Source organism: Erinaceus europaeus, chromosome 15, assembly GCF_950295315.1.
Source record: "Erinaceus europaeus chromosome 15, mEriEur2.1, whole genome shotgun sequence".
Classification (NCBI taxonomy): Eukaryota; Metazoa; Chordata; class Mammalia; order Eulipotyphla; family Erinaceidae; genus Erinaceus; species Erinaceus europaeus.
In genome coordinates this window covers 62,729,407-62,755,058 of record NC_080176.1, presented here as the reverse complement: position 1 = coordinate 62,755,058, position 25,652 = coordinate 62,729,407, and the positions used below count along the sequence as shown (strand labels likewise).

The 25,652-nt window shown below is 39.2% G+C and overlaps 1 protein-coding gene across 5 annotated transcripts in view; it reads left to right on the top strand.

The window, feature by feature from the left end:
* The window catches only part of SMAD2 (SMAD family member 2), a 94,805-nt gene that overhangs the window by 23,472 nt on the left and 45,681 nt on the right, over nt 1-25,652 (top strand). For all 5 annotated transcript variants that reach the window (XM_060173835.1, XM_060173836.1, XM_060173837.1 and 2 more), the window contains exon 2: nt 13,504-13,792. In XM_060173835.1, coding sequence (XP_060029818.1) covers nt 13,557-13,792 — 236 coding nt within the window. In that variant the 5' untranslated portion in view covers nt 13,504-13,556. The remainder of the gene's footprint in view (nt 1-13,503; nt 13,793-25,652) is intronic.

Genomic DNA, 25,652 nt, shown 5'->3' with positions numbered 1-25,652 from the left:
TGTTGCAGGACCAGGAGCTGACTGAGGATGGGTCTCACTGTAGGGCTAGTATGGGGCTACCTTTCTGAGCAAAATAAAAAGCTCTGTGATCTTGAGAAAGAGCCATATACCCAGATATATTTTATGACATTCAAGTCTTTTCAAAAAAGTTACATATAGAAGATTTATTTGCCATAGTGCTTTGGGAAGATGCAGAAGCCATTGAAACATGGATAACTCTAGAATGTAAAGGGAAGGAGAAAATTACTATGAAGATACCCAACCTAGGTTAACTGCCTATAATAAGGATCTCACTACAAAAAGAGATCAAGGATATAAATCTTGGGAAAGTTGCCATTTCTGTTATTTTTCCAGAGAACCATTACAAGTGTGTGAAATAACACCAGTGGGCATCTAATCATCAACAAAAGTGCCCAGACTATTAAATAGGAAAAGGAGAGTCTCTTTAACAAATGGTGGTGAAAAAATTGGGCTGAAACATACAAAAGAATGAAGCTGAACCACTACATCTCACCAGACACAAAAGTAAATTCCAGATGGATCAATGACTTGGATGTTAGACCAGAAACTAGCAAATACTTAGAGGACAATATTGGCAGAACTCTTTTCCATCTAAATTTTATAGGCATCTTTAATGATATGGATCCAGTTGCAAGGAAGACAAAAGCAAAAATAAACCAGTGGACTACATCAAATTAATAAGCTTCTGTACAGCAAAAGAAATCACCACCCAAACAGACCTTTTACAGACTGAGAGGAGCTCTTTACATGGCATACATCAGACAAGAGGCTGATAACCAAAATATATAAAGAGCTCTCCAAACTCTGCAACAAAAGTAACAAGAGACCCCATCCCAAAATGGGAAGAGGACGTGAACAGAATGCACCAAAGAAGAGATCCAAAAGCCAACAAACATGTAAAAAATGCTCCAAGTTACTGATTTTTCAGGGAAATGTAAATAAAGATGAGATACTACTTCACTTCTATCAGAAAAGGTACCAACAAGTGCTGGTTGTGAGGACAAAGGAACCCTCCTGCACTGCTTGGTGGGAATGTCAATTGGTCCGACCCCTGTGGAGAGCAGTCTGGTAATCTTTCAGAATGCTAGAAGAGGACCTACCCTATGATCCTGCAATTCCTTTACTGGGGATATATCCTAAGATCATCCAAAAAAGTCTCTGTATACCTATGTTCATAGCAGCACAATTTGAGATAGCTAAAACCTGAAAGCAACTCAGGTGTCCAACAACAGATGAGTAGCTGAGAAAGTTGTATATATACACAATTGAATACTACTCAGCTATTAAAAATGGTGAATTTACCTTTTCACCTCATCTTGGATGGAGCTATAAGGAATCATGTTAAGTAAGATAAACCAGAAAGAGAAGGATGAATATGGGGTGATCCCACTCATAGACAGAAGTTGAAAAATAACAGAAGGGAAAATACAAAGCAGAACTTAGACTGGAGTTGATGTATTCCGCCAAAGTAAAAGACTCTGGAGTTGGGGGGAGTATTCAGGTCCTGGAACGTGATGGCGGAGGAGGACCTACGTAGGGGGTTAGATTGTTATGTGCAAAACTGAGAAATGTTACACATGTACCAACTAATGTATTTTACTGTCAATTGTAAGCCATTAATTCCCCCAATAAAGAAAAGATTAATGTGTGAAATAGTCATAAGAGAATTTATGAGAAATTTGATATACTCTATTGCTTCTTTGGAAGATCCTCCATAGACAAGACAGTCTACTGAATTGGGATTTTTCTCTTTTGAGGGAGTATAAATATGATACTATCTAGGTTGTTGTTACCTTCTCAAAAGCACAATGAAGTCCTAGGCATCTAGACCATTTTTGAGAATAGCCTTCAGAATTGAGTCCTTTCTCTGTGGATTGTATTTCTTTTCTTAGTGAATATATAGCTGTATCAGAGCAATGCTGCTATTGATGTCCCTAAATTAATTTGTAATTAGTTGCCATTTGAGTCCTCAATTTTTCTTGAAACAAAAATATTTTATAGCTCTCTGACCTTATTTTCCAACATTTGCTTAGATAAATCTGGACACCTGAACTTAATATTTTAGTCAATTGCAAATTTCTTCTTTATGAAATTTATGGTTTACAGTGATGTACTAAATAACAAATCCACTGAATTTTGTTTATCAATGAAGTTCTTTTGTCCAAATAGCCCTTACTTTTTTTTTCTAATTGTAATACTTGATAAAATGTTTAAACCAAAAATTTTCAATTCTGTTTGTTTTGATATTTGCTTATAGTAACTATTCAGAATAAGACAGAGAGCAATTTTTCACCCCCCAGAGATGCTTTTGTATTTTGATTATACATTGGGAAGTCAAAAGGTATCGGTATGTATTTTTGCTGTATCTTTTGATGTTTTTAAGATTCATCCATGATTTGAAAAGTTCAAAAAGCTCGCTGATTCTGTTCTTGAGCAGTCTCTTTGTATACATTTGCTGTGTTTTGCTTTGTTTTCTTGTTAGTTGAATGTTTTCAGTGTACAGGTCTGGCTGTGTATAAGTCTGTATATTTGTGAGTGAGTGAGTGAGTGAGTGGAGGAGAGAGAGACTGTGTGTGTGTGTGTGTGTGTGTGTGTGTGTGTGTGTGTGTGTGTATTTTCCAGAACACTGCCCAGCTCTGCTTTATGGGGATAGAACCTTGGACTTCTGGATTCTCAGGCATGAAAATTTTTTTTGCATAACCATTATGCTATTATCCCAGACTTCATTTTTCTTGAATTTTCTTTGGGTTGTGATAGGTGTATGGAACTTGCTAATTTTGCAAAGGCACTATACCATTTAAAACCCCCTATCAACAACATAGAAGTGTTTTAATTACTACATTTAACCAAGGCCAGATCCTTAGAACCAGGGAACATTATTTTGCATGGCAGAAGGAACTTGTGAAAGTGATTGAGTTATTTGAAATGGGGAGATTCTTGTGTGTTTTCTGGGTGGGTCCTAACTAATCACAGGTACCCAGGTAAAGAGGAAGGTAGAGGGTTGACTACAAATGATGGCCATGTGACCTTGGAAACAGAGATTGCAATGTTGTCCTTTGAAGATGGAGGAAACATAGGGGCAAATACAGGAAGCCACTAGAAGCTGTTAAAAGATAATGGAAAGGAATTCTCCCCTCATCCTGCCCAGAAAGAACTGGTCCTGTAGGTACTTTGAGTTTAATCCATTGAAATTCATTTTGTTGAATCAGTCTATCTAATAAAAAGCGACAATAGAAAGCTAATATACTTTACATCCTCACTACCACTTTGGTGGTATCATGTTTAGTTCTTCTACATGGCGTGAAATTATAATTATTGTAATTTTAATTTGCATTTCCTGGTGATCTTTGTTAATAACACCTGTTAATGTACTTACTGACCATTCCTGTATCCTATTCCATTAAATATATATGGTGTGTCTTTTGTGTATTAAAAGGGAAAGCTGAGCTTATTTTTGATTTACAGTTTTTCAGTTGTCATTTGAGATATGTACAGTGAATTTTTTTTTCTTCAGACTGAGGTGGTTGTTCATTTTAATGGTATTAATTGATAAGCAAGGCTTTCTACAGTTTTGCAGTACTAAGGAATACACCCAGGCTCTCACATGGTTAGTATGGTGCCATTTTAAACGTTGTTTTTTTTTTAAGAAAAAAAACTATTTTTTTTAGAGCAAAGCAAAGGATAGGATGGGTAGGGGGGAGGGGAGAGAGAATACACCCCCCACTTCTCACACTGCCTGTCTGTGATGTTACCTGATGTTGGGACTTGTCGACAGGGCCTCCTGACTAAGGCATACACATTCTTTTTTTTCTTTTTTTTTAATATATTTCATTTTTTAAATTTATTCCCTTTTGTTGCCCTTGTTGATTTTTATTTTTGTAGTTATTATTTTCGTCGTCATTGTTGGATAGGACAGAGAGAAATGGAGAGAGGAGGAGAAGATAGAGAGGGGAAGAGAAAGATAAGACACCTGCAGACTTGCTTCACCTCTTGTGAATTGACTCCCCTGCAGGTGGGAAGCCAGTGGCTCGAACCGGGATCCTTATGCCGGTCCTTGTGCTTTGTGGCACCTATGTTTAACCAGGCATACACATTCTATAGAGTGAGCTGTTTCCCACCCCCAAACACATTTTACATGTTCATGGTGTTTGCTCTATTTATATATATTTAAATTTAACTCTATTTGTATTTTTATAGTTTGAACTTTTTTGTTTTAAAATCGTAAAGATAATTCTGCATTTTCCTCTAAGAGGTTATGGATGTGACTCTGCTTTCCCTCATATGATGGATGGTTTGAGATACAGCTTGAGGCCTTTCATTTTCCAAATAGTTTAAAAGCAGATTAGCTTGGTGTTTTGGTGGAAAAAGAGTTGACTCTATATGTGTGTTTCTGGGTACTCTTTCTGTTTCACTGATGTTTTATTGATTTTGTTGCTATAGTAAAATGAATTGATTTCTGGATTTCCTCTTCTTCTAAGTTAGTGTTTGCATAGAGGAATGCCACTGACTTTTGAATGTTAATTTTGTAGCCTGACACCTTACTGTATTGCCTGATGATTTCCTGTTGTTTTCGCCGGGCTGGCTTCACGGGCAGGTAACAGACAACCAGGGACTCACGGCTGGGTTGTATGCAGTATCTCTTTATTCATGCAGGACGCAGCACAATCTATACCAAGCTAAACTAAACTAACTACTACAAACAATCTTGTCCTTATAAATATACTAGCCCAGTAAGGTGGGAACAGGATGCGACGCAGAGAGGGTGGAGAGAAAAGTGACTGGTGAAAATCAGGGTATGACAAGGAGAGAGGGCGGAGCAGGCAAGAATTCTACCACTGAACCACCAATGCCCTGGAGGGAGGGTGGTGCTTGTTAATAGTGGTTATGTAAATAGAATAGTGTTAAGCAGGGGGGGATTAAACTAATGAAACAGAAGGGGTTTTTAGAAGTAGAATTAGAAACATACCAACAATTTCCAAAAGCTTGCTGCATTCTTTAGGTTTTTCTATGTATACTATTATGTCATCTGCAAACGGAGAGTTTGACCTCTTCAAATCTGTATCCCTTAATTCCTTGCTGATATGCTATTGCATGAACTTCCAATATTACGTTGAATGGTAATGGCGATAGTGGGCAGCCCTGTCTAGTACCTGATCTGAGGGGAAATGCTTCCAGGTTTTTATTATTGAGTATGATGTTGGCTGTAGGTTTGCTATATATAGACTCCACTATCTTCAGGAATCTTCCATCTATTCCCATTTTTTGTAGCGTTTTGATCATAAAGGGATGTTGTATTTTGTCAAAGGCTTTCTCTCCATCTGTTGATATGACCATGTGGTTTTTGGTCTTGTTTTTGTTGATGTGGTGGATCATGTTGATTGATTTACATATATTAAACCAACCTTGCATGTCTGGGATAAACTCCACTTGGTCATGATGAACAATCTTTCTAATAGACTGCTATATCCAGTTGGCTAGAATTTTGTTCAATATTTTCGCATCTATGTTCATCAGAGATACTGGTCTGTAGTTTTCTTTTTTGGTTGTGTCCCTGTTTGCCTTTGGTATCAGAGTGATGTTGGCTTCATAGAAGCTGGAAGGGAGTATTCCAGTGTCTTCAGTCTTCTGGAAGACTTTTAAAAGTAGAGGTATTAATTCTTCTTTGAAGGCTTTGTAGAAATCATTTGTAAAACCATCTGGGTCAGGACTTATTTTTGGGAAGATTTTTTGATAACTTTCAATTTCATTAGCTGTGATAAGCCTGCTCATATTATCTAGTTCCTCTTTATTTAGTTTTGGGAGTTTGTAGGTATCTAGGAAATCGTCCATTTCTTCCAGGTTCTCTAGCTTGGTGGAATATAGTTGTTCATAGAAGCTTTGCATGATATGTTGAATTTCTGTGGTGTCTTTTGTGATATTTCCTCCTTCCTTTACAATATGATTTATTTGTATCTTCTCCCTTTTATTTCTTTTCTAAGTCTGGCTAAAAGTTTGTCGGTTTTGTTCACTCTTTCGAAGAACCAACATTTAATTTGTTGATCTTTTGTATGGTTTTTTTTATTTTCAGTGTTATTTATTTTTGCCTTAACTTTGGTGATTTCTATCCTTCTGTTTGCCTTAGGGTTCCTTTGTTCTTCTTCTAGGTCTTTAAGGTGTGCAAACAGGTTGTTTATTTGTGCTTTTTCTTGTTTCCTAATGTGTGCTTTTATGGCTATGAACTTCCCTCTCAGTACTGCCTTAGCTGTGTCCCAAATATTTTGATAGCTTGTGTCTTCATTTTCATTGAACACTTGAAACATTTTGATTTTTTCTTCCTTTATTTCTTCTTTGATCAAATAGTTGTTAAGTAGTGTACTGTTGAGCTTTCACATTTTGGGACTCTTACTAACCTTTTGTTGAATGTTAAGTGTTAGTTTAATTCCACTGTGGTCTGAGAAGATGCTTGGGATGATTTCAATGCTCTTGAATTTGTTGCTGCTGTCTTTGTGGCGTAACATATGGTTTATCCTTGAGAATGACGCATGTGGATTTGAGTAAAATGTGTATTCCAGTTTCTTGGGATAAATGACTCTGAAAATGTCCAATAGTTCTAGTTTATCTATCTCCTCATTTAGCTCCCTTGTTTCTTTATTGATTTTCTGCCTGGATGATCTGTCAAGTTGAGAGAGTGGGGTGTTGAAGTCCCCCACTATGACTGTGTTGCTGTTAAATATTACTGTAGCTCTTTCAGTAGACATTTGATGTATTTAGATGGCTTCTCATTGGTTGCATAGATGTTAATAATTGTTAAGTCCTCTTGCTTGACTGATCCTCTGAGTATTAAGTAATGTCCATCCCTATCTTTTTAAATTTTATTTATTTTAAAGTCTTATCATTTCAGATATGAGAATAGCTGTTCTTGCCCTTTTTTGTGGGCCATTGGCTTGTATGATTGTTTTCCATCCTTTCACTGTGTTTGTCTTGTTGAGTTAGGTGGGTTTCCTGTAGAGGGCATATTGTTGGGTTGTGTTTTCTGATCCATCTTCCTACTCTGTGTCGTTTAATAGGTGAATTCAGGCCATTGACATTTATTGATATCATAGGTTGAAGATATTTTAACACTATTCTTGTAGATTTTTCAGAGTGTTCTGATATATGGCATATTTATGGTGATCTGACTGTTTATAGGAGACCTTTCAGAACTTCTTTCAGGGTAGGCTTGGTGATAGTTTAATCTTTCACTGTTGCTTGTCTGAGAAGATTTTTATGTCTCCATCTAGTCTGAATGACAGTCTAGCAGGAAACATTCTTGGTTGATAGCCTTTCTCATTGAGCACTTGATAGATATCTTGCCATTCTCTTCTGACCTGTATTGTTTGTGTAGAGAAGTCTGCTGCCAATCTTACGGGTTTTCCTCTGACTCTTTGTTTTTCTCTTGCAGCTCGGGATCATTTCTTTATCCTTACTCCTTTTTTAAATGTTCTCTTTTTCCTCATATTTTTTAAATATTTATTCCTTTTGTTCCCCTTCTTGTTTTATTGTTGTAGTTATTATTGATGTCATCGTTGTTGGATAGGACAGAGAGAAATGGAGAGAGGAGGGGAAGACAGAGGTGGAGAGAAAGATAGACACCTGCAGACCTGCTTCACTGCTTGTGAAGCGACTTCCCTGCAGGTGAGCAGCCAGGGGCTTGAATAGGGATCCTTCCGCCAGTCCTTGCTACCGCCTGACTCCCTCTTTATCCTTACTCTTTTCCATTCTAAATATGATGTGTCTTGGTGTCTTTAAATCTGGGTTAATTCTATTTGGGACCCTCTGGGCTTCTTGAGCCTTTATGTCTTTTATGTTGTCTAGACTAGAGAAGTTCTCTGCTTCCTGAAGAATGCTTTCTTCCCCTCCCTCTCTATCTTCCTCTGGTCAGCCAATAATGTGTATATTATTTCTTTTGAGGTCATCCCATATGTGTCTATTGTTGTTTTCAGTATCTCGTAATCTCTTTTTGATATCTCTTACTTCTTTCTTGGTTATCTCTAATTTGTCTTTGAACTTGCTAATTTTGTCTTCATACTCATTGATTCTATTCTCTCTCCCCTCTACTGTTTTCTGGAGTTCATCTATTTGTTACTCTGTTCTGATACTGTTTTAGCTTGTTCAGCTAGTTGTGTTCTTAGCTCAGCTATTTCAGCTTTCAGCTGTCTAATAACCTTGAGATAATTAGTGTCTTCTTCCGGAGTCTCATTTGTTGTTTCTGCATTTATGATGACAATTCTTTCAAACTCTTTCTTCATTCCTTAACTATTTACTTAATAAGTGTTTGGATGTTGACCTCACTATTTTGTGATTCAACCTTTGAGGGGCTTTTAGCTGGACTCTTGTCCTGGTTCATTTCTCCAATATTTCTTCTTGTTGGTTTAACCATTCTATATAGTATGTTATGAGAGGTTCCTCTTTCAGTACTTTTCAAATTACTGATCACTATTGCCTGGAAGAATTGTGTCTAAGTAATGTACTTAAAGAGTTCACAGTTGTTTCAATATTATTTCAATCCATGAGTTGGAGCTCAGAGGCTGTTAAAAGCATCTTTTGCTCTTATTCTTCCATGTAGGGGATGGGAGCCTGAGGGCTTTTAAACTGTAAGTAGGCTCCTTAGCTTAATTACTCACTGCTGACCAAGACATAAAACATGGTGGGGGAGAGATAGTACAGTGGTTATGCAAAGAGACTCTCACACCCCCAAGGATCCAAAGCTCCAGACTCAATTCTCTGCCAAGCTGGGCTCTGTGAGTTTCTAAACAAGTCCCATTTATAGTCTGTAGATTCTGAGGCAATTCACCATGTTCTCTTCAGGAGAACAATGTGGAAAGGCTTCCACTATACAGCCCCACTGCTAGGCCACCGAGGTGTAGCTCTTCTCCTGAGTTTCTTCGTCAGTTCTTGTCCACAGATGTCAGCACAGGTTTTCTCCCTACTGCTCCAGCCTCTGAGGACAGTAGCAATGGAGACTCACAGTTAAGTTTGGTGAGTCTTAGGGGAGTCATCTCCTCCCTTCAGCAGTCTTTTTGTTGGTAAAGCAGACTGGAGGTGCCGCCTCAACTGGTAAACTGCCAGAACAAACCACCAGAGAGTGCAAATGTGTGGCTCGTGGACAGGGAGGAACCTAAGGAGAGATTGTCTTATTCCCAATCTTAAGAGAAAGGAATTTAATGTTTTGACAAGCTATAGAATTTTTTTTAAAGTTACATTAGAAGACTTCCTCTTTTGTATTTCTGGTTTGCTGAGAGCTCTTAAGCATGATAGAAGAGTATCAAATTAACATTGTCATGCTTTGTTTTTTCCTGTATTATTTGACAGTATCAATAGGATTTCCTCTTATATTGTAATGCACTTGAGCTTTGACTGTTGAACCTGTTTTGTGCCCTAGATGAATCTCTTGGTGATATGTTACCCTTTCTATATATGTTACTGGATATAATTTGCTTATAATTGTTAAGAGTTTTGGCATGTAATAGCACATTTTAGCTTTGTATTGGAGCGGGATCTTGGACTCTAGCCAGGCTTTTTTTTCTTTTTCTTTTTTGCATTCCTTAACATCACATGTACCTTTGTCTGGGGTTGGTGCTGACAAATATTTCCCACTTTACTCCTGCAGTAGAGTATGGTTATTGTTACATGGTGAAAGGCCTGTTTGTGTGTGGGAGGTTGGAAGAGATTTTTGCTTCACACTCCCCCATGACCCCTCAATCATAACTTGCTTCACTCCTCCCTTAGGCAAATCTTTGCTCTGGCTTTGGGTTTGGAAGGCTTTCCTGCACCTTCCTTCTTGTGAAACAGCTTGTGAACAAGTACAGATACCACTTCTGTCTCAGAGATTCTTAACTGACATGCTCCTCATCACTGAACCATTTTCTTTAATTTCATCTTTCTTATTAAACAGGGTGACTGTTTCCTTTGTATATCTAGGTTGATAACTGTCATCACTTTTGAAAACTTCTTAACCATTGTCTCTTTGTACATATATACATTTTCTGTGTGTACGCGTGGGCACGCCTCATTCTCTCTGAAGGACTGCAATTAAGCCAAATTGACATTTGGTCTTGGATGTTCTGGATTAGTGTGTGTGTTTAGTTTCCCACACTCAGCACTACGTTGTGAGTACTTTAATTAGGCTTGTCACCAAGTATATCATTCATTTTTGTCTGGTATTAAGGCCATCTAAAAAATCCTTAATTTATGGTACTTTTTCATTTAGAGCATTTCTCTGTGATCCTCCACTGTAGCTTTCAGTGTCTGATGAAATTCTCCTTTTCATTATGCATGCTATCTCTTGCATCAGATCCTTTAGAGTTTTTATCCTAGTTATTTTAAAGTCTGTGTCTGATAATGGGCTTTCTCTGATCTGATTATATTAATTTATCATTTGACGATTTTACTGTTCCATACATCTCATGGTAATTTTTATTTATTTCATTTATATTAAATGCTGGACAGACATTTGTACAGAAGATTCGAGTAAGTTTTATTCACCTCCAGAAAGTGGTTTTTGTGTTAGTCTGACAGTGGGGCTGTCTGTGAGGTGTGTAGTTGAGCTGCTCTGGGCTTGGAGGTTTTTTATTTAGTTCTGGCCAAACACTTTAGGTGTTTTTGAGAGCAGAATTAAGACTTTACTTTCTGAAAGATTGTTGTCTGAGTAACTTTAGTAATCTCTTTATCTCAGCCACCAGGCTTTCATGGACATGATTTTAACCAGCTGTCAGTGCTTTGGTCATTCTAGATTTTTTTTTTTTTTCCTCTCCAGTTCTGCTCCAGGGGCTGTTGGGGCCTGATGAAATAATCTCTTGTTAGTAAAACCTTCTAGGGGGTTCCTCTAGGCAATCCTTCCTTAATTAAGTTTGGTAGTTAAATGCCCAGAGTATCTGGGTGAACATTTTTCTTTCAGCTTTTCCTGTGCCCCCTCAGACCTTGGCAGCTGAATGTCTGGAAATTCATTAAGTGGTTACTTTCACTTGTGCTCCATGCTGCCCCCCCCCCCCCCCACACACACACACACACACACTTCAGAGGGCAGATACCCTTGCATTCATTGAAGGGAGACCATAGCTTGCTTGCTTTCTTAAGGCACTTTTCTTAGCTTTTCAACGAGCCCTCTCTAGCTTTGGCATAGTTGGGCAAACAGAGCTTGTTTCTCTTTTAAAAATTTTTAAATTATATTTAGTTATTTATTTATTGGATAAAGACAGCCAGAAATTGAGAGGAGGAGAGAAGCTAGAGAGGGAAAGAGACAGAAAGACACTTACAGACCTGCTCCAAAGCTTTCTCCCTGCAGGTGGGGACTGGGGGCTCGAACCCGGGTCCTTGTGCACTGCAGCATGTGCGCTCAATCTGGTGCAATTTTTCCTTCAGAGCCACTCCATCAGAAAAGATATTGTCCATAGGCTTCTCTATAAAGACCTAATACTTTCTGGAATTGCATTCCATTTATTTTACTTTATATCTTTAGTTATCTCTGACGGGTTCATAAAAATTATGATTTTGTATCTTACCTGTTTTTGATTTGACTAGTGGAGGTGATAGTCTGTTGTGATTCTTTATATCCTTAGTATTACTCATGAAATAATTTCTAAAATACAAACTGACAAATACCTGACCAAACTTAAGTCATTTCATTCTAGCTGGTGGCCCATATTATTTTTCAGAGCTAGGTTTCTAAATCTTTTCTGTTCTCAGAATTTAACTGTTTGAGTTCTGTTATCAAGTAGTAAATTATTTCGCCTCCTATTTTGAAATTAAAGTCATAGACATTAAAATTTAATCAAGGTGCTGGTCTGGAGTGTGGGAAGAATTTGTAGTAGGTACTTAGGACACTAAGCAAATGAAAAACCAAGATAATTAACTCTGAATGAAAGAAACATGATTAGTAGCTCACTCCTAATCAAGTAACAATGTTATAAACATTATTTAACTCCAGTTTGGAGTTAATTTTAAGGTTTAAGGGAAAAAAGCTGTTGGTGGTATAAACCCTTATTTTTCATAGGAAAGTCAGTAGATAATACTTGATATTGCAAGAGATACATCATAAACTTATTACTGAGATATACAAGGATAAAGTAAAAACTTGCTCACTACACGCATACCACTGGGGCTACACGAGGGGCCAGGCAGTGGTGCACCTGGTTAAACACACACCTTACAGTGCTCTAGGACCCATGTTCAAGAAGCCCCTGGGTCCCCACTTGCAGGGGGAGAGCTTCACAAGTGGTGAAGCAAGACTGAAGGTTGTCTCTCTTTCCCTCTTTATCCACCCCTGCTCTCTCAATTTCTGTCTCAATCCAATAATAAATAATAAGAGCTATGGTCTGTGCATCAAAAAGTTTGGGATATTTGATCCATTTTCCCCCTCATATCGATTAAATAATAACTTATGGGACTAAGTTAATAGGAGTGTATATTAACACCATTCCTACCACCAAAGGTCTGTGTGTCTCCCTTCCTCCCCAGTGAAGCTGAACATCTACTCTCACCCTCCACCCTGAGATTTTTACATTGGTGCCCTACTCCAATCTCAGTCAGATTCTGCTTTGTTTCCCATTCTGGTCTTCTTTCTCAACTTCTGTTTATGAGTGGGACTGGTTTTTCTCTTTCTGACTTATCTCACTTAACATAGTTCCTTCTAGATCCATCCAAGATGGGTCAGAGAAAGTGGGTTCGTTGTTCTTAATACCTGCATGGTGCTCTCTTCTCTCTCTCCTCCTCTCCTCTTCACTCCCCTTCCCTCCCCTCTCCCTTCCCTCCCCCCTCCCTCCCCCCTCCCTACCCTCCCCCTCCCTCTCCCCTCCCCTCTCACCGCCCGGCCTCCGGGGTTATCACTGGAGCTCGGTGCCAGCACTACAAATCCACTGCTCCTGGTGGCCATGGTTTTTCCATTTTATTGGATAGGACAGAGAGAAATTGGAGAGTTGGGGAGATAGAGAGGGAGACCTGCTTCACTACTTGTGAAGTGACCTCCCTGCAGGTAGGGGGAGCTGGGGGCTTGAAGTGAGATCCTTGCGAAATCTTTGTGCTTCATGTATATACAATGGAATTATATTCAGCTGTTAAAAGTGATGAAGCGATCTCCCTTTGCCTCATCTTGGAACTTGAAGGAATTACTTTGAGTGAAGGACAAACACCAGATGATCTCACTTAATGGGTGGAACTTAAGAAACAAGGGTAGAAAGGGAAAACACAAAGTGAAACTTTGATTGCCTATATTGTACCAAACAAAGGGCCCTGGGGAGAAGGAAATGGAGGGAGTGGACCTAAGTTGGAGGTGACAGTGTTTTGTAAACCTCTCTTATGGAGAGATGAGAAATTGTCAACAACTGTACTGTAAACCATTAACCTCTCCCCCAAGAAAATGATATTTGCTCACAAATACGTCCTTAATACTGCCTTGTTTTCAGAAGGGTTTATTTCCATCGTTCATTTGAACTTAGTCTCAAATTATCCTTTCTCTAACTTTTCTAGGTCAGATAAAGGAGGACATTTTCTCAGTGTGGATTGCCATCTTTGATAAGAACATGTCATCCATCTTGCCATTCACTCCCCCGGTTGTGAAGAGACTCCTGGGATGGAAAAAATCAGCTAGTGGATCTGGAGGAGCCGGTGGAGGAGAGCAGAATGGACAGGAAGAAAAGTGGTGTGAAAAAGCAGTGAAAAGTCTGGTGAAGAAGCTAAAGAAAACAGGACGATTAGATGAGCTTGAGAAAGCCATCACCACTCAGAACTGTAATACTAAATGTGTTACTATACCAAGGTAAGTGTTGTTAGATCAGCAATTTAATGACCGTGCTGTGAAATTGCTTAAAACAATCTGAAAGTTGTTGGAATTTTGTGACTTTAAAGTCAGTGATAGTGATTCAGTGATAACTATTTTTAGTCTGTTGTATTAATTTTGTTTTACTGGTTAAGACTAGAGCATGCATTTCTTGAATATTGGGGTTTATTAAGCAAAATAAAATATTTAGATTTTATTGCTTTGTCTTTATTTACCTTCATTGCCTAGATGCTTCATCATAGGGTATACTATTTCTTGTGACTGAATGCATTTCAATAGGATGCAAAAGTTTCTCTGTCCTTGGTGTAGTAGTAGTGACTGACAATTTGGTCAGAAGTTCACTTAGTAAGGGGTTTATGGGTAAGTTGCACTTATAAAAAAGAACAGTATAGTATGGGAGACAGCTGTCCTGACACCTAGGAAGTTGAAGCTTTATTAGTATAAGTTTAAAGCTTTTGCTATTTTTTTTTAATAATGTAGCAAGTATTTTGTGTGTCTTACTACATTTTTATGTGCATTACAGGATTTGTTGGGCTATGTCAGCATTCAGTGCTTGCTAACATGATTGCTTAAGGTGCCATATACATGGGCTAGTATAGTTAACCCATGAAACCATTCTACTGGACATGTTTCCAATGAAAGTTGAGAACTAAACTCTGGGAGTTGCTGATGACAAATAGACCCAGTAACACAGCCTCTCTCCATGCAAGTACTGGTAGTAGAATGTTTCCTGATTTGTTTGCTAGATTATCTGCTCCTTTTACCTTGTTTTGTGTATATCTTAAATAAGAATCACCTCTTTGGTTTATTCTTCTGATTTACATATGTTTATGTACTTAATGACTGCTGTGTACAAGGCCCAATTGTCAGAAATGATAAATGGGATACAATGAAGAAGAAAACATCAAGTTCTTGCTCTGCTGCAGAATAGATGTGCACCGTAAACAAGTGACAAGTTAACAAAATTTGAGGTGGCATTGACTATAAAATAGAATACAATAGCTGAGGAATAAAAGAACTGTTTTGGGTTGGATTGTGATACTTTCAGTTGAACTTGAGAAGGGAAGCACTTTCTGAGCAGTGCAAGGAATCAGTGTAAAGACATGGAGGTAGCAAGTAACTGTAGTGGAGTATTTGACAAGAGTCCAGTCGATAGGGAAAAGTAAAATGTGAGTGTAAAGCTTGAAAGGCGTCAGGTTCTATATGCAAGGTAGGGCACTTTAGGAATTTGAACCAAGTTTAAATTTAATGACAGATCAGAATTTAAAAAATGAAAAACCATTTTTAAAGGATTGTTGACATTTTATAAAGGTTATCCTGACTGCTGGAGACTAGTAGGGAATCTAGCTGTGGGGAAATAGCTGTGCCTGTGTTGTCATGAATGATGAGTCTGGAGACAGAGAAATCGGGAGACTTTGAAAGGAGGGCCTAAATGACAGATTCTGGAAGCTGGATTGTCGTGGTTACTGGGTTAACATGTAAAGTAGATGGATTTGCCATACATTTTGAAAGCAAAACTGATAAGAGTTTGCTTATGAGTTGGCAAAGAATAAACGAAGCTAAGTTATTTGTTGCAGTGTATAAGTGTTGTTTTCGCCAGGCTGGCTTCACAGGCGGGTAACAGACAACCAGGGACTCATGCCTGGGTTGTACGCAGTATCTCTTTATTTATGCAGGACGCAGCGCAATCTATACCAAGCTAAGCTAAACTAACTACTACAAACAATCTTCTCCTTATAAATATACTAGCCCAGTAGGGTGGGAACAGGATGCGACGCAGAGAGGGTGGAGAGAAAAGTGACTGGTGAAAATCAGGGTATGACAAGGAGAGAGGGCGGAGCAGGCAAGAATTCTACCACTGAACCACCAATGCCCTGGAGGGAGGGTGGTGCTTGTTAACAGAGGTTATGTAAATAGAATAGTGTTATGTAAATAGAATGCAGGGGGGATTAAACCAAATGAAACAGAAGGGGTTTTTAAAAGCAGAATTAGAAACATACCAACAATTCCCCCTTTCTTTTTAACTAATGGCCATAGTATCAGGATTGTGGGGTGAACAGAAACCTATATCATACAGGCGTTTTCAAAAGAACTGGCATAAGACATGGAAAACAAAATAGGCGAGCAGCAATAACCAGTGTGATGCCAAGGGGAAGGTTTCTTGCCTCAAAGGGCAAGGCCTAGCAGGCGAAAGGGCATTTCTTGCCTCTGGGAGCGCTTCATGCCTCTGGGGGCATCTCTTGCCTCAAAGGGCATTTCCTGCCTCTGTGGGCATAACCTAATAAGGAGAGAGAGATTTCTGCCTCTGTGAACAGAGCCTGCAGGCGAGGGGACATGGTCTATAAAGTCCCAAAGCAACTGGCTGAAGTTAGTATTTGAGAAACACAGCAGCGTGTACCAGTATGTCCGATGGAAGTGTCAATCCAAAGTAGATGACCACAGAAGAAAATGCCAAGGGATGAAACGCTGCATGTCTGTCTCGATGGGGAATGTCGGCCACCAGAATTCTGCTTTTCTGTAGAGAGTGAGCTTTGGAGTCTGTGAATCTGTTTCTTCAGGTCGTGCCAGGTTACATCATTGGTTTCCGGGGGTGTGTTGTAGTCATCTTGTGGGCAATGTCAGAGAACAGGGGTCCAAATGGATTTCCGGGAATTCCATTTGAGTAGATGCTTTTTCATGTGAAGACTTGACAGCTGAAATTCACTTACTTGTCAAACAAAACTTGTAGCAGAATAGAAGTTTTCTATAATTGATAACTCCATTATAATTGGAAGTCCTTTCTAGTATGATTTTAAGGTTTGTTTAAACAGCTTAATCTCAATAAAATGTGGAAAGGTAAACAGAAGAATCATGGTTAAAAGCCTCAGCCATGAGAATAATTAACATAATCATTCCACTATCTGCCCCACCCATAACTCATACCATTTCAGGATTAAACGTTTCAGATTTATGCCAAGACGTAAAAAAGAAATCAAAGGAGGGAAAAAACAATTTTTTGGATTGTTTCTGGATGTCTCTAGAAATCATGGCTGCGTCCAGCATTTTTTTTTTTTTTGTCAATGTCAAACAAAAATTCAGTCATTCAAATCACTCTCTTACGAAACAGATCTCACCATGTAGCATCAAGAGTCCCCAGAGGGCGTCCTAGTCCAAAAAGCTCCTCAAAATTCCATTTAGGGTGCTTATGACTGTTCCTGCTGGATTGCTTCAGGCACCCATTTTTAAAAGCGTCTTCCCATCGAAGAAAGAATCCAATCAGGAGAGTAGAACTAACCATGTGTATCTATTCTTGGGGATTGCCAGGGTACTCGAGAATGCTCCTCAAATTAAAGTAGTCCTTCTCCATGGGAAACATGTGAGAAGTCCAGAAAGTCCCAGTGGAAATCCCCATGCATATCCCAAGGTCTACGATCACGGTCATAAAGAACCAAATTGTGGCCTGGAGCAAAATGTAGTCCTTTTCCTCAGGAAACATGGGAGAGGGAATCCAGAAAGTCCAAGGAGAAATCTCAGTGCATCTCCCAAGCTCTATGATTAGGGTCACAAGAAACCAAAGTTCCCGGTTAGGGAAACAAAGTGCGCCCCAGAGCAAAATGTTCCAGAGACAGAGTAACTGTCTCATGATGAAACAGTAGAGGCTTTGGCAAACCTCTTCATAAGTAGAAGAGAAGACCATAGTGCATAGGTAGGCAAAGTCTTCACTTATCTGGGAGTTGCGCAGGTCCGGCCCTACGCTGGGCGCCATATGTTGTTTTCGCCTGGCAGGCTTCACGGGTGGGTAACAGACGACCAGGGACTCATGGTTGAGCTATACTCAGTATCTCTTTATTCATGCAAGATGCAGCGCAATCTATTCCAAGCTAGACTAAACTAAAAACTACAATCTTGTCCTTATAAATATATTAGCCCAGTAGGGTGGGAACAGGATGCGACGCAGAGAGGGTGGAGAGAAAAGTGACTGGTGAAAATCAGGGTATGACAAGGAGAGGGGGCGGAGCAGGCGAGAATTCTACCACTGAACCACCAATGCCCTGGAGGGAGGGTGGTGCTTGTTAACAGAGGTTATGTAAATAGAATACCGTGTTATGTAAATAGAATGTAGGGGGGATTAAACCAAATGAAACAGAAGGGGTTTTTAAAAGCAGAATTAGAAGCATACCAACATATAAGTAGTATCCAGCATTTTATTTGAGTCTGTTTATTTGTTAAATACTCATCAAATGTATGGTATGCTCTTACTTACTGTTGGATTGCGTCACGGGGGAGAGAGAAGAGACCAGGAACTTGTGGTGGAGCGGGAACACAAATCTTTATTCATGCAGGAGTCCCAGAAGTGGGTGTGAGCACAGTGGTTCAGGCCACATGAAGCTAGCAAAATGGCTGCCTCCCACTATGCCCACCAGCCCTTCTCTGGGTGGGGTCGAGGAAGAGAAAAGAGCAAAAAGCAAAAGCAAGAACAGGAGAGGCTTTTATGGGAGAATTCCCAAAGTGGCAAGTCAGGATGGGTTTGGCTAGGAAAGGGGGTGGAGAGAGGCAAAAGGCATGTTGGGAAGGTGGAAGCCTACTTAGCAACTGTTGCAATGGTTTTAACTGAATTAGCAATACCCTGAGGGGATAACGTGGTGGTGGGGATCTTTCAGGCAAAACAATGATTATGTAAGCAGAGCAGGGGGGCTGGCTTTAAGGCCCAACACCTTACTGGAGTTGAAAGTCTTGGTTCTCCAGTTGCATATTTTCTAGTAAGGTAGAGGAGAAACTAAAACATATGATTACTTAATAAAGTATGATGGGTATGCTTGGTGAACTATGTCCAAAGGAAAGAAGCTGGTTTTGTAAATTTGGGGAAGTTTCCCTTCTGGAAAAAGTTCTATGTGAGGAGTTGAGTCAGGAAAAAGAATGAAGTTGCTCTTCATGGCACGGTGGTGTTCAGTGTGGTAATGGAGAGAACTGTCAGGTGGGAGGCGTGACCCTGCTGTGCTAGGGAGCCGAAACTGAAACTGAGCCTGAGTCTTTGAAGGAAAAGAAGACTCTTCTGGAGTCATATTAATATTCTAAGCACAGCATCTGGCTGCAGTGAGGAGAGTGATGGTGAGACTCATGAAAAGGGGCAGTGATCGATCAGTGAATGTGTTCTCTCCTTCATCAAAGGAACTGTGTGGTCCTGGAAGCCATAGGGCCATGCCTGTGTTTCCCCAGCTTCACTAAGGCTCCAGTTGCCTTTGCAGTGAGGTTGCTGACTGAGCAGACAGAGCCTGTGAGTGGTAGAGTTCTGTGATCCTGTTGTCCTTAGGAGGCACTATAAGTGGCTTCCTGCTGATTCAAATGTACAGATGTGGATATTTAAACTATGCAGTCCACTTTAGTCAGCATTCTCTTTTCCTCTTCCTTTACAGCTTCATTTGTTGATTTTTTTTTCTCATAGGGGTTTTTCGTCATTTTTTTTTCTCCTGCCCCTTTACATAATGAAAGTGAAATGGTAGTTGTTCATCACCTCGTTTTTCTAAGTTAGAAATGTGCTTGTCTTTTTTTTTTTTGAAAGAAATGTAGATTTGTTAGTATTGGTTGATGTCAATAAAAATAGTCTATCAAAAAATTTAAACTTCTATTATAGTTTGGTGCCATCTTTTTAGAAGTGGGCAGTATTATTGTGTTAGATTAGTTATTTTTTAATGAACTTTTCTTAAACATTCAGCTAGTTCCTAATTATGTAATTTTAATTATATTAACATAAAATTATGTATTTATCTGCACAAATTTATTACTAGAGTATAATTATAGTTTTTATTACTGTAGACCTGGGTGTTAGGGATTATGGTGGGAAAGATAGACCTTTGATTAGTCTAAATCATAGTTAAAACAATGTATGATAGAAAAGTCTCTTTACTTAAAATTGTAAACAATTTGTTAACAAAATACCTTAAAATTTTACAAATCTAGAAATAACAATAAATTTGGTTGATGGGAGAACATGGAACATAAATTCCTTAATTTTAAAACATGTTGAATGATTTGTGAATGAGTTGTTTCACTAACTTTAACATTTCTGATACTGGGGATGTACTTTGTCACTCCATCTCAGAACGGTTTTAAGACTAAGGAAAGACAACCCAGTCATAAAATCAGAATGTTAGTTGAGATTTAGATAAAGACAAGACAAGCAATAGCTTTCAGGTATCTATTATGAAACAAAATGAAAATTTCACTAGGGATGAAGACTGTAAAATTAAAGCAGGGGTCTAAAATGACAATTTTATAATATCCACTCTACACTTAGGAAATGCGGTATTTGTTGGTTTTCCAAATATATATTATAAGGACTCTAAAGTAGCATTTAGATGATGTAATCATAGTTTCTCTTCTTTAGTCCTAAGGAAACAGGAGTATGGTCAAAACTTGTTTTTATTTCTTTTGTTGTTGTAGCTGGGGCTTCATTGCTCTGGGGAAACTTTTCCCTTGGAGGGAGGAAGGAAGGGAGATAGGGACCACAGCACCATTTCTATTAAAAACATGTAAAAAAATTGTAAGTGAAGTATTAGAAGCTAGAATTACTAAATCAGAACCACAAAGTCATGTTCAGGTAAGGTTTATTATAGATGTCCAAGTCTAATTTAATTATAAGAAATCTATTAATAAGAGTAATTTTTTACTAATATTTAAGAAGAGCTTTATCTTGATGGATCCAGAAAGAGCTTTCAATGAAATTTGCTGTTGATCCATGTTCACATATAGGAAGTAGGGGAGAAATAAAAGAAAATTTCTATCTTTTTAAATTAGTGACTTACAAAATAACAGGCACAATTCCACACCATTCCCACCACCAGAGCACTGTGTCCTTATCCCCTCCATTGGAAACTGCCATGGTTCTTCCAAGGTCACAGATACGGGTTGACTATTAATTCTATAATTACCTACCTGCCTTTATTTGTGCATATTAGGAATTTTCTTGACAGAAATATGTTTCTAAACATGTTACACTTCATCATGACCCTTTAGAAATACACCAGATTGTTAGTGATTATTTGTGAATGACATGAAAATATTTATCCTATATTTTTTTATTAATATTTACATGTAAAATCCTGTTTTACTTCCATAGTAAATAGAATGAAGTGTATATATTGGACTCTGGGAAAATTCTTAGGCTAATTTTTATCTTTGTTTATTTAAAAACCCTTTAGTGATACCAGTGTCTTATGAATCTTCCCAGAATAATGACCTTTTTAAAATCCTGTCACTGTCATAATTTGTTTGTCATCATTTAATTTTTAAATAACAGAATATTTAAATTGTATGTAAATTGTCAAGTTTTATTTCTAGTTTCATGTCCCAACTCTTTAATTTTAGTGGGTAATTCAGGGTTTAAGAGAAGCCTAAAGATTATTTATTCATTATGGGAAGAAAATGGGGAGGGAGAGGTGAAGAGGGCCAGGGGCCACTGCTTAGCTTTAGCATAAGGTGGTAACAGGGATTGAATAATTCTCATCATTCCTGCATAGAGATAAATAATGCTTCTGTCTGTCTTTGTATATGAGGGTGAGAGACAATCTGTATTGAGTACTATGATAAAGAAAATTTTTATATTTATTTATTCCCCTTTATTGCCTTTGTTGTTTTTTATTGTAGTTATTATTATTGCTATTGATGTCATCATTGTTAGATAGGACAGAGAGAGGAGGGGAAGACAGAGAGGGGGAGAGAAAGATACACACCTGCAGACCTGCTTCATCACCTATAAAGTGACTTCCCTGCAGGTGGGGAGCTGGGGATTCGAACTGGGATCTGTACACCGATCCTTGCGCTTCGTGACCTTACCTTGCTGCGCTACCAGCTGACTTCCCACTTTATCCTTTTTAAGATGTTATACATATAATATTTTAGATGGAGACTGGCAGAGAGAGGGTTATAGAGATCACACCACTTAAAGCTTTTTCAGTGCCGTGGGGGCCTGGCTCGAACCTGGGTTGTGTACGGTGCAGCATGGTATCCAGGTGAGCTGTTTGCCCAGCCCTATTCTACTAGATCTTTTTTTAAATCTTTAAAAATTTTTTCTTTATTTATTAAAGACAGCCAGTAATTGAAAGGAAGAGGGAGACAGAGAGGGAGAGAGAGAGACAGAGAGAGACAGAGAAACACCTAAAGCACTGCTTTCCCACTTGTGAAGCTATCCCTCTACAGGTGGGGACTGGGGGCTCGAACCCAGGTCCTTACACATTGTACCAGGTGCGCCACAACTTGGCCCCTCTACTAAATCTTTTAACCATTATCTGGTGTTTAAGGGTAGATTTATTGAGAGCTCTTGATCCAGGAATGTGGTATTGAAAGCCTTTCTATTCTTTTTTATAATTTTGATATCCTTTTATTGGGTTAATGGTTTTCAGTACAGTTGTTGAAACATGGGTATAATTTCTCATGTCCCCATAAGAGATGGCTGTAAAACACTCTTAATCCAACTTTTTTTTCTTAATTTTTATTTATAAGATGGAAATATTGACATGACCATAAGATAAGAGGGGTATAATTCCCACCAACAGAACTCTGCATCCAATCCCCTCCTTTAATAGCTTCCCTATTTTTTATCCCTCTGGGGGTATGGACCCAGGATCATTATAGGGTGCAGAAAGTGGAAGATGTGGCTACTATAATTGCTTTCCCACTGAACATGGTCATTGGCAGGTGAATCCATACTCCCAGCCTGTCTCTCTCTCTTTCCCTAGGGGCAGGGCTTTTAGGGAGGTGGGGCTCCAGGACACATTGGTGGGGTCGTCTGCCCAGGGGAGTCAAGTTGGCATCTGGAACCTGGTGGCTGAAAAAGAGTTAAGATATAATGCAGAACAAATTGTTGACTTATCATGAACCTAAAGGCAAGAATACTGCAGATGTGAATTTGAGGTCTCTGTTTTGGAAAAAGCTAGTAGGTCTATTTTAGGTATATTCCAAGGGGCCTATGACTTTACCAGTTTTGCCTGAATCTGACATCTGATATGCAGGTGAACTCAAGTTGTTTGCTGGGGAGATTGTGTCATAGTTGGAAAAAGGACTAGAAAGCTAGATCAGGGAAGAGTGTAGGTCCCAAATTATTAACTATAAACCCCATCGATTTGATCCGGGGCCCATATTCACCACAGGAGCCTATGTAACCTCTGCATCCCTGTGGGTCTGAGCTCACAGTCTGTGGTGATAGAACTGAGAACAGTCGTGAAGCATTATGTTAGGGTATTCTGAAGCCTTTTAAAAATACTATCTTAAGGGAGTCAGGCAGTAGCGCAGCGGGTTAAGTGCACATTGTGCAAAACGCAAGGACTGGTCTAAGGATCCTGGTTCGAGCCCCCGGCTCCGCACCTGTAAGGGAGTCGCTTCACAGGAGGTGAAGCAGGTCTACAGGTGTCTTTCTTTCTCTCCGCCTCTCTGTCTTCCCCTCCTCTCCATTTTTCTCTGTCCTAACCAACAACGACATCAATAACAACAACAATAATAACTACAACAAAGAAAAAAACAATAAGGGCAACAAAAGGGAATAAATAAGTAAAACATTTTTAAAGATACTATCTTAAATTTAGACGGAAATGACTGGGTGACAGACACCTGTCTCTTATGCTCCGTTCTCCTCCACCGTAACCGCCACCCCTATCTCCTCTTTCAGTTTGGATACTTCTACTAATCTAACTTTGAGTTTACTGATACTACTTTGTACCATGTTCAGCTTCTTAATTTTAAATGGTGATTTCTCAAAGTTGTATGTTCTGTCCCTCCCTGCCTGCCAGTTCTAATATCTGGGTGTCTGTGGGTCTGCCTCCATTAATGTTTGCTTATACTTTGGAGTTTCACTTACATTTTTGTGCCTCTTCACCTATGGTATATTTTTTATTAATGTATGCCACAACATTGCATATAATAAAAGTATATATGCTGCAAATGATGTCTCCCCAGAAATTATTTGATCTTTCCTATGTCAAATAGATTACTATAGATGATTGGATGGTGGTGGGGCTGGTCACCTTATTTAGATCAAAGAATGAACTAAGTTGGTGCTTGGTTGTCATGTTAATAAGAATAAGACCTGTTTTGAAATATTGGTTGAAAACCTGTCAGGCCCCTACCACCTGCTCTCTCAAACACTGAAACTAGGAAAGTCATGTCTGCTTTTCCCGTAATTTGAGCTTGGAATCAGAATTCCTATTGCTTGCAGCTTTAATATTGGGCAGATGTCTTGAGGGGAGACTGTTACTGTCAAGAGTTCTGCTATATCCTCTCTCTCCCTCTCTCTCTCTCTCTCTCTCTCTCTCTCTCTCTCTCAGCAGCTTTTTCTCCTAGAAGGAGCTTGATCCTCACCTAGAATTTGCATGTGACCTCAGGGAAAGAAGTGGCCAGTATTCGTTTACCTAGGATGTTTTTTTTTTCCTCAGCAATCTTAGTTCATTTGACTCTCCTTACTTTAATAATTCTCAACTATCTTTGAACAAGTTTTTGACATTTATTTTCTCATAGTTGCTGCAACAGGAACTGCTTATATCTTACCTAGAAGTAGAGCTCCACCAAAACATTAAAACAGGAAACTTTGTCATTAATTTCTAGATGTGCTAAGTCTAATAGTAGATGTAAAGTAATTGCCACTGAAAACTTAGGTGATACAATTCATGTAGGATGTTTTGAGACTAGTTTTGCTACAGTTGTACTACAATCTCCAGTCCATGTGAATACAATAGTTCAGAAGTAGGATCCTACATTTTTTTTTCCCCAGGGTTATCGCTGGAGCCCAGTGCCTGCATTGGATAAGACAGAGGGAAGGGGGAAGGACAGAAGGGGTGAGAGAGTCCTGCAGACCTGCTTCACCACTTGTGAAATGACTCCCCCTGCACGTGGGGAAGCCAGGGGTTTGAACTGGGATCCTTGGGCAGGTACTTGAGCTTCGTACTATGTGCGCTTAACCAGGCGTGCCACCCCCCACAAGAGATCTTTGAAGAGAAACAATATACAGTGACATTGCCTGTTCAAATATAGGGATGTTGGGAGAACCTCAGTTTGGGGAGGTGAATAGACTGGACTTCCATCAGAAAAAAACACGAAAAGTAAGAGGCTGCAGATGCCACTGCTTCTCTCTGTACGATAAAGAAAGCATGGTGGAAACAGCCTTGTGATCTTTTTTCACAAGGGTTAGTCCTGGGGCTCAGTGCCTACACAGCTCCACTGTTCTTGCCGGCTGTTGATAGGTTTCCCTTCCTCCCCCCACCTCTTTTTTTTTTTTCTTAGAAGATGAGAGACATAACCTGCAACACTTGTAAAACTCCCACCCTGCAGGTGAGGACTAGGAACTTGAACCCAAGTCCTTAATAGTGTGTGTGTGTGTGTGTGTGTGTGTTTGCACTACCACGTGAGCTACCATCCATCCTTTATGAATTTGATGGTAAAAGATGCAGATCTTCCCCACGGTCCACGTTTTGTCTTGAAAAGATCAAGAGATCCAACTGTGAGTATTTAAATTACCAAAGCAAACCAGATGAAGAAATGGCTGAATGGTGTGTAACTTGAGGTAAGAGAGGTAGTACTTGGATTTCTGACCCTCAAAGGACCTCATCGCCATATTACTTTCAGCCAAGTCACTCTTAGCAGGCTCTTTCTTTTTCCTCTAAACCCTTTATCTGTGTGCTGTTCCAAAACTCAGAATTCCTTAAAAATAACTAGAGGAGCCAAGAGGTTATTATGGGCAGGGTATGTACCATACCATGCTTGTGGCCCAGACTTCAGCCCTGGCATCATGTGGGAGCGCCATGGCATTGGGGAAACTCTGACACTGTGATATCTCTCCCATTCTTCCAGTCTCTTTCTGTCCTGGAGTGGTGAA